This window comes from Solanum pennellii, chromosome 6, assembly GCF_001406875.1.
Source record: "Solanum pennellii chromosome 6, SPENNV200".
NCBI classification, from domain to species: Eukaryota; Viridiplantae; Streptophyta; class Magnoliopsida; order Solanales; family Solanaceae; genus Solanum; species Solanum pennellii.
In genome coordinates this window covers 4949627-4965114 of record NC_028642.1, presented here as the reverse complement: position 1 = coordinate 4965114, position 15488 = coordinate 4949627, and the positions used below count along the sequence as shown (strand labels likewise).

The following is a 15488-nucleotide window of genomic DNA, read 5'->3' as shown; positions in this document are numbered from 1 at the left end:
TAGTTATATGCATAATATGTAATATATATATGTAAAAAAAAATTAAAAGAGATGGAAAAACTATTCAAAATAACACAAATTTTATATTATTATTATTATTATTATTCTTTAAATTTATAAACCTAATTATTAATGTTTGGGAAATAAGAAGCTCGTTAATTAATTTATCGGGTAGGGCCGAAATTGGTTGTCAACAGTCGTACCAGAACGTTTGGACCCTAAACATGTAGTTATACATATACAAATCATTTGTACAAGCTTTAGTACTCATACGTCACTCCAAAACCTTACTACAAGACCTAAGACCACACTAGTTCAATCTACTAGTTTCCGAACGGCATAGTCGCTTCTTGGCGTTTATATACTAACGCTTTCTTACTAGGTTAGTTACATTAGATTAGGACTTAAAATATCAGTCTTATCCTTTTTAATTTACTAGACATCATATAAGGCTCTAGCTTAAATTATTAGATTTCCGGGGCATTACACTTCATTTGCTTGTCATCTTTTTAGTAAGACCTACTTGCTTTCATAGGACTCCGATGTTCTGAGTTATTAGTAATAGTTTTGAGAAGTCGTTGGTCTTGTATCGACACTCATCTTTATAAAGTAATGAATAGATAGACAAATGGAGAGTCTTTCCGTTTCATATATTTATTTAAATCTTATGTTTCATACCCAGAATATTTAACAATGTTTTAAGATTCAGGAAAATGTTTTAAATGTTTATTTCAATTTGATGCTTATGTATGTTCAAGTTAGTCTTCCGGTTGTAGTCAGCCAGGACGAGGGTTCCCTTGAAGACCAACAATGGTTCTCGAGTGTCGGCCACGTTCAAGGCTACGCTCGGTCATGACATCACTTTCCTCAGTTCAATTAAAAAGTCAATTCAAGACTTGAGTCTTTTCTTTCCGAACAACGTCCAAAGCCACATAATTTATTTCAATCTAAAAGTAACAACACCCAATTCATACATTTTGCAAAATGGGTTAAATCAACTCAAAATCCCAATTTCAAAAATGAGGTTTGAATCCAAAAATCTTTATTTGAAAAACATTAGCAAAGGAATTTTGAACTCATTGGTCAAAATTATTTCGAAAAGGGATTTAAAATCAGTTTATAATCACCATTTTACTAAATTCTTGAAGAAAAACCCCAATTGGTCATTAACCTTGATGAACACTTATCATCATAAATAATAATGGGTAAATGAAGATTTAAGAACAGGAATTGTTACCAAATATTTATTTCATAAATCTTGTTCAAATAGTCACATCAAAGCTCCCAAAACTCAAAAATGGTGGAATTTGATTGAAACCCCTATTTTTTGAAAATATTTTATCAGGGTTCCTTCGTGAACGCAGACCCCTATCCCCAAAAGCATATGGACAACTCATAAAAGAGCTCCGCAATACACCCTCGACGTGGTCACCTCTCTGCGATCGCGGCTGGGTTGGCCTCAGCAACAAAGAACATAATAAATCATCCAACTCAATAATCATCGAATAGGCCCTCAAGATTCTTCAGAACCCCGCACTCATAAATCATATATACAACTAGACTATACTCGATGTTTCGGACACAATAAAACCATCAAAATACGAATCTGGGGTCTTTTGACTCGAAACTGGTAAAAGTCACAAGAAATGAACACAACACCTAAAAGGCTAAATCAAGCTCGGACCTCTGAAAATTCAATCAAGACCATACTTGGAACGAAAACCATCCCCCAAACCTAATGGAACTCTCAGAATTTCGATTAGAGCATCCAAAACTCTGAATGTTGACCAAAGTCAATCCAAAGGGTAAAATTGCACAAATTTCCAACTTAGGACCTCAAATTCTCAAAAGGATTCTGAATTTAATAATTACTACTCTGTTAATTTAATTTCCACATTTCAGAACAGATGAAATCGCCGAAATTTTATTCCAACACTTGAAACTCCAAAAAAGATACCGAAATCACTTTTTAAGAACTTTAGCCTTTTAAAATAAAAAACTTGCAAAATTCTCAAAATACACTCAAAGTTTGAATTCAACTTTCAAAATTCAGTCAAAAATGACTAGGGGTCGATATCAGGAGGGGGCTAAATGATAATTTTATGATTTTTTTAAAAAATGACCAAATGGATCATTACACTTATCTTCTAGATTCGAGTTGTGGATAGAAGTAGCCATAGTGTGTTGTGACTAGTTGTAGCCATGGTGTGTTATGACTAGAGTCAGTCGTTGAAGTTTTTCATCAAGGGTTAGTTTGTATCGTGGGCAGTAGGGATATTGTTTAGTTAACTTGTAATAGAGGTATTACAAATGAAAGGGATTAAGGGATCGTTTGGTAGAGAGTATTAGAAGAAATAATGTATGCATTAACTTTGTATTAGCAGTACCTTTTTTGGTACACTTTTTCAACCTATGTAGTACTAATGTAAGCATTAGATACACACTCGATTGTGTATTGAGGAGTGTACATGGTTAAAGACCCAATTCCCTCTCAAAACTTTCTTTACATCTTTTCTACCATATATGTGGAGAGTATCTTTGTAAATACTTTTTTTTAAAAACAAATTATATATTGCGTGTTATTTTTAATACATCAAACTAAATAATGCATAAGAAATAATATAAGCATTACTAATACACACTATTTAGCATTATTCGTATTCACCCTACCAAACAACCCCAAGTATTTAGTTCCTAGATTATGAAAAAACTTATATTCTTTTCTTTTAATGTTGCTCTTTCAATCAACACCTATTTGTGATTCATTTGGATGGACTATATTTAATTTTGGTGATTCTTCAGAGATCTCTTGAATTTCATGAGTGCTATCACTTAATTTTATTTCTGGAGAAGTAATTTTGGTTGTAGCAACAGAATAATGTGGTGACTCTAATTCCTGCAGCTTGTTCTTTTTCTTTCTCTTCACTTCTGTGTGCCAATGCTTTATGGCTTGTGTTATATGTTCTTCCAACAATGCACTTTTGAAATGTGAACCCATCTACACAAAAGTTAAATAAATCATAAAATTAAACTTTTATATTATAATTAGGTCACATAATCGATGAAATATCCTTAACAGACAATATTATATAGACATGCTTCAAGCTCTTAAAGATTTTGTTTCAAAGTTGGTATAAAAGAAATCATTTCATATGATACAACTTAATCGGCGTTATACGAATATAAGTTATCATAAAGCTTCACTATTGTTCCATGGGATAAGGCATAAGTACTCCTCTAGACTCTGATCGAAATTTCAGTTTCACACTTTAACTAAACTAAGATCCTTTACCCCTGGACCCTTTTTTTGTAATTCTGTACATCTTTTTGGTCTAAGTGGCATCCAAACATCTATCACGCGCCTGAACTACGTCAAGTCACGCTTGTGACTCATTAGCCAAAAAGTGTATTAAATTACAAAACAAGTTAGTTCGGGGGTAATAAGACCTTAGTTTAGTTAAGGTGTGTCTCTCTAATTTCAATCATAGTTTAGGGAGGTACTTATGTCTTATCCTTGTTCCATCGGTAAACCTATCAATGAATTAATTAGTTCCTAAATTTTCTAAAAGAAAAATCTTGATTAACTAAAATATGTTTGTCAATTGAATCAAATCATTATAGAAGTATGTTTTATGGAGTACAAACCTGTGTAACAAGAGCATAGAGAGGCAAAGTAATGTAACTACAAAGTACTTGAACCATCAGCCTGCATATCCCATATATGTGCAAAGAATTAGCATTCTTTTATTTTTGACCGATCGATCAAATATAATTATTACCGCTTCAATATATATGAATGTATATGATATGTGAAAAAATATTTATAATAGCTATATATAATATCTAATCTAAAACATTATATTATGTGATTATCTATTATGACTTACGCCAAAACTACCCTGACAACGATGATCTCCACATGCTCATGATAACAAGAACTTATTCCAAATTGCCACTGTAATATTTATTTTTCAAAAAATAAAAATGAGTTGTTAATTTAATTAATAATAAGAACAAGTTATTCTACTTATTGGCTAATTAGGGTAGAGATTACCGTCACCCAAACAAAGAAGGCCAGCTCAAATGCATTCTACAATCAAGTCATGTAACACAAAGAAAATAGATAGGTGAGTTAATTGTTAGGGAGAAAAAAATTGATACTTTTATTAATATTTTTTTGTAAGCATAATGTAAATGTAAAATGGAAAGTTTAATTTTAATACATTAATGATGGAAAAAATATCTAAACTATCAAATAATTTAAAAGATAACTAATATTTGTTCTAACTTAAGAGGTGAGATTATTAAATTAATTAGAAAGTACGAGAAATTATGAGTAAAGGTTAAAAATTAGGTCATAGAAAATAAATCAACTCATCCTATTAGCATTAATCTATTTCAGTTCATCTAAATTAGGACATATATATACATTGTCATATAATATTAGATACTAAAAATTATAAATAAATAACAAAATTAATTTCAATTTAAGCTTTTTTAAAATAAGTTATTTCAGAAAATTTCTCTTTCTATATTTAATAAGTTTTTCAATTATAACATTGTACATAACAAATCTAATACGACAAAATTTAAAAGAACACACGTCTTTTATTAAAAATCACAAATTTCATAGTCTTTTTTTATATTTTAAAAACTTGATGCCTAATAAAACTAAAATATTACTTAAATTGGTAAAGATTAGGCAGGTTGAGCTATGATCCACTTTTAGCCCGTTTCACTCATATAATATTTAATATGTTTATTTATTAATTCAATCCACTATAATTTATTTAAATTTAACTCAATCAATCTATTTGACACCTCTAATTAAGAGATATATGAAAATAGAGTTGAAGGGAGAAATTGCTTACTATGAAAAGGGTATAGTGGAGTAGGGTCAAAACAAATTGAGGTTGATTAAACCAAAATAGACTATCATTAGGTTGTACCAATGGGGATCCTATGATAACACTTTCTTGATTTTCCAATTGAAGAGCCATTTGGGCCACAATTGTCTCCAACTTAGTCCCAATCACCAACACTGTCTATAAAATCAACCATTAGTAAATTTAATAATTTTTTGCTAAATAGAATTAACTAACGAATTTAAATTATATTACCAATTTCTATTATTTATTTTTAGTGAAATTTAGAGTAGAATTTTGTATTTCCTTACTATGAGTGGGAGAAATGATACCCAAAGATAGATGTTCCAACCTGTATAAATCAATTAATAATTAAATATAAGATGGAAAATTATTGATGGGTTAAATAATAATTATAAGTTACATACCATGGACGTCAACTAACAAGAAGATGACCACTATTAACCACATGAAAGGACTGTTCCAAGTTTTTTAAAAAAAAATGTTAGTTTTTGCGTATATTATTTTGACTAATTGTCATAATTTGTCTAGCAATTGATTTTGATTCGATATGGTAGTTTTAAACTCTTACTACAATAAATGATTATTCATCACTTGTCTAACTATATATAAAAGGAAGGAAGAAATTAGTTCACAACTTTAAACGCTAGTGGAGTCAAAGCTTGTTATTAATTTATTACCTTATGCCAACGACGACTTTGAAATCATCCTCTAAAGATCGTTCAATGTACTTTTGAAAATTCAAGACGTTGGTTGAAGATAAATGTGCCTGCACATTTTGATTGATTGAGTAAATAAAAAGAAAACATATTAGATAATTGATCACAATCAAATCCTTTTTAGGACTTTCCGTTATATATACACGATTGAAATCAAGAGTCTTATATACTATATAATATAAAAATCATTTGATAAAATGTTTAAGAGAATGGCGTTCCCTAACGTAACTATTAATCATCTTAAAGGTCTCACTTGGTTAAATATTTTAAACAACTTCAATTTATCGAAACGATTAATATTTACGTAGAAGAATAAGAAGGGAATATATACTGACCGTAATGAAGCCATGGCGTAATGTAAGATAATCAGTTTTGGCTACTGAATGAAAGAATTGCCGCAGGAAACATTTCTGTCCCATTTGTAAAAATAATGATATTAATAGTAAAATAGCAAAAAAAATTATTTATAGTAAAATAATTTAAAAAATATACTTACGATCCAAAGCTGAGGGATCATATTTGTAAATTTGTTAATGTGGCGTCGACCAAATGTGGTTTCTCTTGTAAATCTGAATCGATTAGGATCTAATGTGTACTTACATTTGATCATAAATATATTAAAATTAGAATTCAACAAAAATCAGATGCGAATTATATTTAATCAAATAAAGAAGTCGTTTTCTATTTTCAAACTTTGAAATGCTAATATTTTAACGAGTTAATATATCTTAAAAGTTCATTCGTCTTTTACAGTTTATCTAGCATACTCGTTAAATTTTATTTTGTATCAATAAAATTTTACAAGTTAAATTTCTGATCTCTCTTATTATAAGCAAGTAGAAGATTCATACCATTGGCTGCCATATATTCTATGGTCTTTGTCTCGTCCTCCCACCTTTTCCATCGCTTCATCTATTAATTAATCAAAAGAATATAGATGCATGATAAACACAAGTTTAAGCAAATATAAATAATTACTTTTTAAGTTTTAATTTATTTATCTAATTTTAATTTGACATGAAGTTTGATAAAGTAAAAAATATTTTAAATCTTATAATTTTAAAGTAGATAAAGATATTAGATATGTAAAATATAATAAATTATTCTTTAATCTTATTATCTTAATGTATTATCATACGGAAAATTAGAATTAAATTATTAAAATAATATTTTTTTTGAAATAGATTTAAAAGTAAAGTAACATAAACAAATTGATACGGACAGATTTAGTATCAATCGATATTTAAAATAATTTGACAGTTGAACAATCATGGGAAACTTACATAAATATACTATAATAAAAAAATATTTACCATTTATAGCAATAATATTTTTTTTTCACTTGATCACTTTTAATTCAATTATAATACAACTTTAATACATATTATAAAGACCAATTTATTATTTACATTTAATACAAATTTTAATGATGAATACACACATTTTAATACACTTATAATACAATGTGACAATTTTTTATCAAACAAACATGATATATTTCAAAAAACAATTAAAATTCCTATATATTGCATACATAATTTACTTTTAATACATATTATAAATTTAACACAATATTGCTATAAATGATAATAAGTAAAAGTATCGCTAAAATCAGTAATTATTTTTTATAATGTATTAATTTATATAATTTTTCCAACAACTGATCCGGAAAATTTAATGCATCGGCCCATTAATTGGTAGTCACAATTCCTAGTTCGCATCATTTTTATTTTTGGTTTTCATATCCCTTATTTTGAGGTTTTTTTCTATTAATATAAGGAAAAATTACATAAATTAATACATTTTAAAAAATAATTACTGATTTTAGCGATACTTTTTGTTTATTACCATTTATAGCAATGCTTTGTTAAATTTGTAATATGTATTAAAAGTGAATTATGTATGCAATATATATGAATTATAATTGTTTTTTGAAATATATTATGTTTGTTTGGTAAAAAAATTGTCACATTGTATTATAAGTGTATTAAAATGTGTGATAAATATATTATTCATTATTAAAATTTGTATTATATGTGAATAATAAATTGTTCTTTGTAATATGTATTAAACTTGTATTATAAATGAATTAAAAGTGATCAAGTGAGGTAAAAATATTATTGCTATAAATGGTAAATATTTTTTTATTATAGTACATTTATGTAAGTTTCCCATAATATAATTGATTCACAAAATTTTCTTTTATAATTGTTCAAAAAATTAATAATTGTCTAAATTAATTGATTGAGGTTGATTTCACTGCCTCTATATTTTAGCATGATCAATCAAAAGAAATAAAAACAAAATATATAAGATCGATGCAAATATCAACTCATCAAGAATTTGATTAAGTATTCAAGACTGTATGCCTTGTTGGTTAAATCTGAATTACACCTACAATTTTCTAAATCTTTTTTTTCTTTTTCTTGTCTTCCCTACTATTACAAAGGAAAGTATGTGTTCCAAAATAATTGCAAAGCGCAATAACTAAAACATTTGATACTTAGATATTAATTTTTCTATTAATAGCAATGTGCAATAACTAAAAAGAATATATATTCTATATTCTAATATATGCCAAAAAAATTGAAGTAAAATAAAATTTATATATTTAATTATACGAAAAACAATATAACTGAACATAGCCAATGATTTGTTTGTGAAGGAATATTGATTGTATTCAAGTGTTAAGGGAATACATGGGAGATATATATAGGAGATATAGGAAGGAGTACTAATCATAATAGGACTAGAATTAAGGAGTACTAATCCTAATAGGACTAGGATTAGTACACAGTAAATACTAATATTATTTTATACTATTTATTTAATACTATTTGTTATTATCCCCCCTCAAGCTGAGCTGAGCGGAAGCGAACGGAAGCTTGGAACTGAGGTAATCGTGCTGTCGGCTCGGGAGACGCTTGGTGAGAATATCAGCCGGTTGTTCTTCAGTGGGTACATACTGCACAGTCATGGTGCCGGCCTGAACTTCATCGCGAACAAAGAGACAATCGGTATCAACATGCTTCATTCTGGTGTGTAGGACGGAATTCTTGGCCACACAGATGGTTGATTTGTTGTCACAATAGAGAGCAGGAACAGTGTGAGTGGCGCGGAGTTCGCGAAGAATATATGTGACCCACATGGTCTCAGCAGCAAGAAGAGCAAGGGCGCGGTATTCAGCTTCAGTCGAGGACCGAGAGACCTTGGGTTGTTTTTTTGTACACCAGGAGATCAGGTTCGGCCCCAAAAAAATGAGAAACCCCGATGTAGATTTTCTGTCATTTTTATCATTCGCCCAATCTGAATCTGAGAAACCCCGAAGCTCCAAGTCCCCGGGTCGAATGAGTAAACCACGACCAAGAGTGCCAAAAATGTACCTGAGAATGCGTTTTAGACAATGGTAATCATGTTCACTTGGTTGATGCATGCGCTGAGCAACTCGGTTGACAGCAAACTGGATGTCAGGACGGGTAATGGCCAGATACTGTAGAGCCCCAATGAGGCTGCGGAAGTGGGTGATATCGGCAAAGGGGGTGTCGGCTCCATTCGTAGACGAAGAGACTGCCATCGGTGTTGGTTGACTGGTGCATTTTTCCAGTCCAGCTTTCTGCAACAGATCTCGAGCATATTTTGACTGATGAAGAAACAAGCCGCTGCCTGTCCGAGAAACCTCCATTCCCAGAAAATAATGTAACGGGCCAAGGTCCTTCATTTTGAAGGTAGTATGCATAGCTCGAGTGACATCCTGAATGAGAGCTGCAGTAGAGCCTGTAATAATGATATCATCTACATAGACAAGAAGAATGACTGTACCGTGTGCTGAATGTCGAGTAAACAGACTCGTGTCGTGTACGCAACACGTGAAGCCGAGTCCCTGGAGGAACGTTTTCAGACGTGTGTACCAAGCACGGGGGGCTTGCTTGAGCCCATACAGAGACTTCTGGAGTTTGCAAACATGTTGAGGGAAGCGGGGATCAACATAGCCCGGTGGTTGCGTCATGTAGATAGTTTCATCAAGCATGCCATGAAGAAAAGCATTGGAAACATCCAACTGATTGATGAGCCAATTGTTGCGCACGGCGAGTGACAGTACCAGGCGAATGGTTTCCTGCCGAATAACAGGACTGAATGTCTCGGAGTAATCAAGCCCATACTCCTGATTGTAGCCTTTAGCAACCAAACGAGCCTTGTACCTGGAAATACTGCCATCCGCATTGTGTTTAATTTTGTACACCCATTTACAGCCCACTGGGTGCCGCCCATGGGGCTTAGGTACAAGAACCCAAGTTTTCTGATCAGTCAAAGCCTTAAACTCGTCATCCATAGCATGACGCCAATAAGCATTTTTTGAGGCAACAGAGTAGGTTGTTGGTTCACTATCGGGAAGGGGTGTATTTGGTAGTATGGTAGCCTGAAAGGTTTTGGGTTTAAAGATACCGGCTTTGCCACGGGTTAACATGGGATGAGTATTGGGGGGTGGCACGGGCGGTGGTGATTCGGGGGTGGCCGGGAAGGACCCAAAACGGATCGGGCTGGAGATGTTGTGGGTATGGGGTGGTTCGGGTTGGTTGTGAGTGTGGGTGGTGGTTGCGGGTGTATTGTGGGTGACGGTCGAAGGGGTGATGAGGGGTGGTTGGGTAGTGGGTGGAGGTGTGGGGGAAGGTGGTGAGGGACCCTGTGAGTATGTTGGAAAAAGGGGAAGGACGCCAATGAATGATGTATTTGTGGAGGAGGAAATAGACTCGTAGGGAAACTCATTTTCGACAAATTTGACATGACGAGATATGTAGACTTTATGAGTTTGTGGGTCAAGACAGCGATAACCCTTGGAGGTAGGATGATAGCCCAAAAAAATACAAGGACGGGATCGGGGTTGTAATTTGTGAGTAATATGAGGGCGTAGCCAAGGGTAGGCAAGACACCCAAAGACGCGGAGGTTGGTATAATTGGGAAGTTCTTGGTAAAGGAGTTGATAGGGTGATTTGTTGGAGAGAGTGTGACTGGGCATTCTGTTAATGAGGTAGTTTGCGGTGGCTAGAGCTTCTACCCAAAAGGAGACAGGGAGATGAGATTGATGTAGAAGAGTAACCACCGTTTCAATGAGATGGCGATGCTTACGCTCAGCCACCCCATTCTGTTCGGGAGTGTATGGACAGGAGGTTTGATGTATAATTCCCAGGGATTGCAGAAACTGGCCAAAGATGTTATTGACATATTCCTTTCCATTGTCACTTCGAAAAAGTTTAACATGAGAATTGAATTGTGTTTTGACCATTTTTTCAAAAGTGACAAAGGTGGTGTATGCCTGTGATTTGTGTTTTAGTGGGTACAACCAAGTGTATTTTGTAAAATCATCCACAAAACAAATATAATAGCGAAAACCAGCAAATGAAGGAACAGCAGTAGGACCCCATAGGTCAGAATGAATAAGTTGAAAAGGTGCAGTTGTACGCTTCTCAGATAAAGTAAAAGGTAATTTATGAGATTTAGCAATTGAACAGGAGTCACAATTGTTTACATGAATGGAAGAAAAACCTAATTGAGACATTAAAGAATTTATTATTTGAGTAGACGGGTGACCCAGACGACTGTGCCACAACAGACTGTGGCCATCAGCCGAAAGAGCCACCGGAGCCACAGGAACGCTTTCTGAAACTGGGTGGGCAGACGAACTTGTGCCAGGAAGAACGTACAGACCATGCTCACAGGGGCCCTGAAAAATCACCCTCTTGGTAGTATTGTCTAGGATCTGAAAATCATTAGAGGTGAACAAGAGTGAGCAATTATTGTCTTTTGTGAATTGGTGAACTGAAAGGAGATTGGATTTAATAGAAGGGACGTGGGTAAGGTTACCTAGGTGAAAGATAGCGGTGGGGGTTTTAATGGTACCCGTGCCAGTGTGAGAAATATTAAGGGACTCACCGTTGCCAACAGTAATACCATTGGAGCCATGATATGGATTTGGAGCGTTAAGCTTGGATAGATCAGAAGTAACGTGCATGTTGGCCCCAGTATCCAACAGCCATTCAGAGGAAGGGCCGGCTTGAGATGCATAATTGGCACGGTTATCACTATTTCGGCTCTCCTCATACCGAAACCAGCAACGAACAGCGGTGTGTCCTGTTTTCTGACAGATTTGACAAGTTGGACGATCCCGCTCGTAAGTGCCCTGCCCGCCGCTGGAAGATGACTGCCCGCCGCTGCCGAAGGAGTGCAGGCTGTTGTTGCTGCCGTGCTGCTGACCGTCGTACGGCGGACGACTGCCCTGCCGACCGCCGCGCCCGCGGCCTCCGCTGTTTCTGCCGTAGCCGCCGCGGCTCCCCTGCCGGCCGCCACCACGCCCCCCGCGATAGTTCTGGCTTGCGGTGAGGGCGGTGGCCGGCTCCATAACAGCGGCTTCTCGGAGAAGAAGTTTGCTCTCCAGATCCACGTTGATTTCTTCACTTTTTAGCCACGAGGAGAGAGTAGCCAGGTCAACGGGCGTTGGACTGATGCGAACTGCCTGTTTAATGGAGGAGTAAGCTGATGGGAGCCCCCGAACGACGCACATGACGAGATCTTTTTCGGGAATGATTTCGTTCACGGTGTCGAGGGCTGTGATGATGGTGGAGACCTCGTCTAAATACTCCGCCATAGTTTTCGTGCCTTTGGTAATTGTGTGGAGACGATCACGCAATTGAAAAATATGAGAGTGGGAAATTGATGCATAGCGTGTTGCGAGGGCCGTCCACAGGGCTGAAGCAGTTGTGTAGGATCGGACGTGTTTCTGAACCGTGGGAGAGATGACCGCAATCAAACATGATCGGATCTGGCCATCCACGGCTTTCCAGGCGGCATGGGCCGGATTGGTTTTTTCTGATTTGTCTGTGGTGGTGATGACTGCCGGCGGCGGTTCTGTGCTTCCATCGACGTATTTGAGAAGGTAATTAGCCTCAAGGGCTGTAAGAACGGTGATTTTCCATGTAGGGTAATTTATGTCTGATAATTTTTCGGGAATCAGGGCATGAAGATGCCTGAGAAGGAGTTTAACGCCAGAAGGAAGTGAATCGAGAGGATCCACCTCGGTTGTCATGGCTGCCGCCGCCCAAGAGAAGAAAGGGAACAATCGGTGCCCTAAAGAGAGAAAAAAAAAACTAGAGAAAAGAAGATCTAGGTTTTCTGGCTCTTGATACCATGAAGGAATATTGATTGTATTCAAGTGTTAAGGGAATACATGGGAGATATATATAGGAGATATAGGAAGGAGTACTAATCCTAATAGGACTAGAATTAAGGAGTACTAATCCTAATAGGACTAGGATTAGTACACAGTAAATACTAATATTATTTTATACTATTTATTTAATACTATCTGTTATTAGTTTGTTTAAATAAATAAATAAATAATAATAATAAAAATGAACTATACACTAGATTATCTCTCAATGATAATATTTTCAGACGAATGAATGTTATTTAGAAATAGTGTACCTTGGCTCTTCCTAAAGCCATTGTGACAACACTGTACACAATCTGCATGACTGCTAGCACAAATATGAAGTTGTTTAGCTGATTAATTCCAATTTGTGACATGAAAGAAGTCATTCCCTGGAAAATAATTACCAATTATTTTTAAAATAAAATAAAATAAAATATGAAAGATAACATTTTCATTGATAAATTAAAACGATCAAAACATATACCATCTTTTTTTATAGTTTATGTTTCGTCGTTCATTAAGTCACTCAAGAGTCAAATTCTTTAATGTGTCCATTGTGAATTCAGAAATGAAAATTCTAAATTTTACTATACTACGTAAAAGTACAGTGTAACTCATAAGAATTGATAATAAAAAATACTTAAAAGAGCATAAATATGAAAAATCATGATTCTTTTTTTTTTTTGGTTTTAACTTTCAAAATTTGAAAAGTATGACATACTCTGGAGGCACAATGATCTTGTGAATTTTGAACAGATGCCAATTCTCTTTCTTTGATGGTTTTTGTAGAATCCAATAGAACACGATTACAAGGAAGCATGGAGTTTGTTATTCTATTTGGTATGCATATTTTGGATATTGGCCTTTGTATTACTGCCAATAATAGAGATAAAAATCCTAGTTGCATTAACACTGCATACAACAAAACAAATTAATTGGTCAAAGAGTTTTATCAATTCCCAAAATACATAAATTTGTGTTTGATCAAGAATTTTTGTAAGAAAAAAATTACTCCTATACCCTTTCTTAGCTTTTTGAAAAACAACTTAGGTTACTATTTAAAAATAAAGGGAAAATTCCCTAGACTATGACAAAAAATCCAGAGACATCTTAATTAAACTACGGTCCTATTACCCTCTTCAACCTTTTTTTTTTGTAATTTTATACACCTTTTTTCTTACGTAGCACATTCTGTGACTCCACGCAATTGAGGCGCGTGGGAGATAATTGAATGCCACGTAAGCCAAAAAGGTACAGAAAATTACAAAACAATAAGTTCGGACGGGGGGGACCTTAGAATAGTTAAAGTGTGTCTCTGATATTTCAATCATAGCCTAAGGAGATAATTGTGCATTTTACAAAAAAAAAAAAAAAAAGATACTCATAGGGTAATAATTTCTACGTTTAAGAAACATAAGTAACCTGAAAAATAGGATGAATGACCTATTTCAATAGGTTAAAATATTTGATGAATATATATTTTTTTTATAGATATCATCAAAAAGGTGAAAAGACTAAGAAAAAATTTAGTTATCTCGTCCACATTAAATATATATATATATATTCTCTCACTCTTATAAATAGTCAATTTATTCAATTTGTGGCGTAAGCAAATTAAAGAAATGTAAAATTAGAATATAACCTGATTTGAGTTTCTCCACAGCTTCAAACAAAGCGGTCTTCCTATGCTTTTTGAGGCACTTCACCAATGCAAAGGAACTCAATAATTAAATCTCATACAAATATCTATGTTGGTCGAACTTTTAAAAAATATTGTTAAATGTATCATCCAAAAGTTATGTATATTTAAAGGATTTTAAAAAGGGTAAGAGCAAGGTAACATAAAATAAAGTAACATGTAGTTGCTTACATGAGAAAGGAGCAAGGTAACATAAAATATAGTAACATGTAGTTGCTTACATGAGAAAGAAGATGGATCAAGTGTTCAATGAAAATGCCAAAGAAAATAAAGATGAAGCATACAGTAGCCAGAGCCCAAGTTGGAGTGTTTAAAAGAGTTGGAGAACCTCCTCCTCCTCCTCCTCCTCCAGCCATAGTTTTTACGAAGCAAATCCTCCTATATATATTTGGTTTACTATTATTATTATGTATATATATATAGGTTGAATGAATCACAGACGATAAAGTTTTTATTAATGGTAGGGAAGATTTCTAAAATGAGAATCATATGATACGTTCGAAAATTTATATTTTTTCTGATAATACTAGTGGAGGTCTTATTTAGGCTTTTTGACTGAGTTATATAATGACATATGACTGTCTGTCCCAGATAAAGGTTTTTGAAGTAGTTGTTTTGCTGACTTTTTAACTTGAATTCCACACTTCATTTTAATTGCTGACTTGCCCAAGTATATTCTACTCTTAAATTCTATTTGTTTACGTGGTCCAATAATGAGTGATTTTGAACTTGTAATCGTCCCTCAAAAGTGTGATTGAAATTCTAGAGAGCGATTATTTTTTGTTTTTGATTGTTTGATTTTGTATGCAAGGATTATAGTGTAAAATTCCTCCAATCTTGCTTACACGTGCAAACATAATTTCTCTTCTACACTAAATTAATGATCATATAATAAAGACAAGGGTTGAAAAAAGTGGATTATTAATTAATATACAAATCGTCATAATCATCTAGACGAGTAAGAAATGGCAGCAGAAAAT

General features: G+C 33.8%; 1 protein-coding gene across 1 annotated transcript; it reads right to left on the bottom strand.

Annotated features, from left to right (window-relative positions):
- Positions 1–2587: 2587 nt before the first annotated feature.
- On the bottom strand, positions 2588–14878 carry LOC107021992 (MLO-like protein 3). Its single transcript, XM_015222697.2, has 15 exons — positions 14730–14878; positions 14452–14509; positions 13531–13721; positions 13082–13198; positions 6457–6517; positions 6102–6190; positions 5941–6015; positions 5567–5655; positions 5294–5343; positions 5177–5217; positions 4872–5045; positions 4055–4090; positions 3888–3955; positions 3646–3706; positions 2588–2998 (listed from the first exon to the last, which is right to left on the bottom strand). Exons 1-15 carry the CDS (start codon positions 14862–14864, stop codon positions 2741–2743), a joined length of 1503 nt encoding a protein of 500 aa, XP_015078183.1. The 5' UTR covers positions 14865–14878; the 3' UTR covers positions 2588–2740.
- Between the last annotated feature and the right edge of the window lie 610 nt (positions 14879–15488).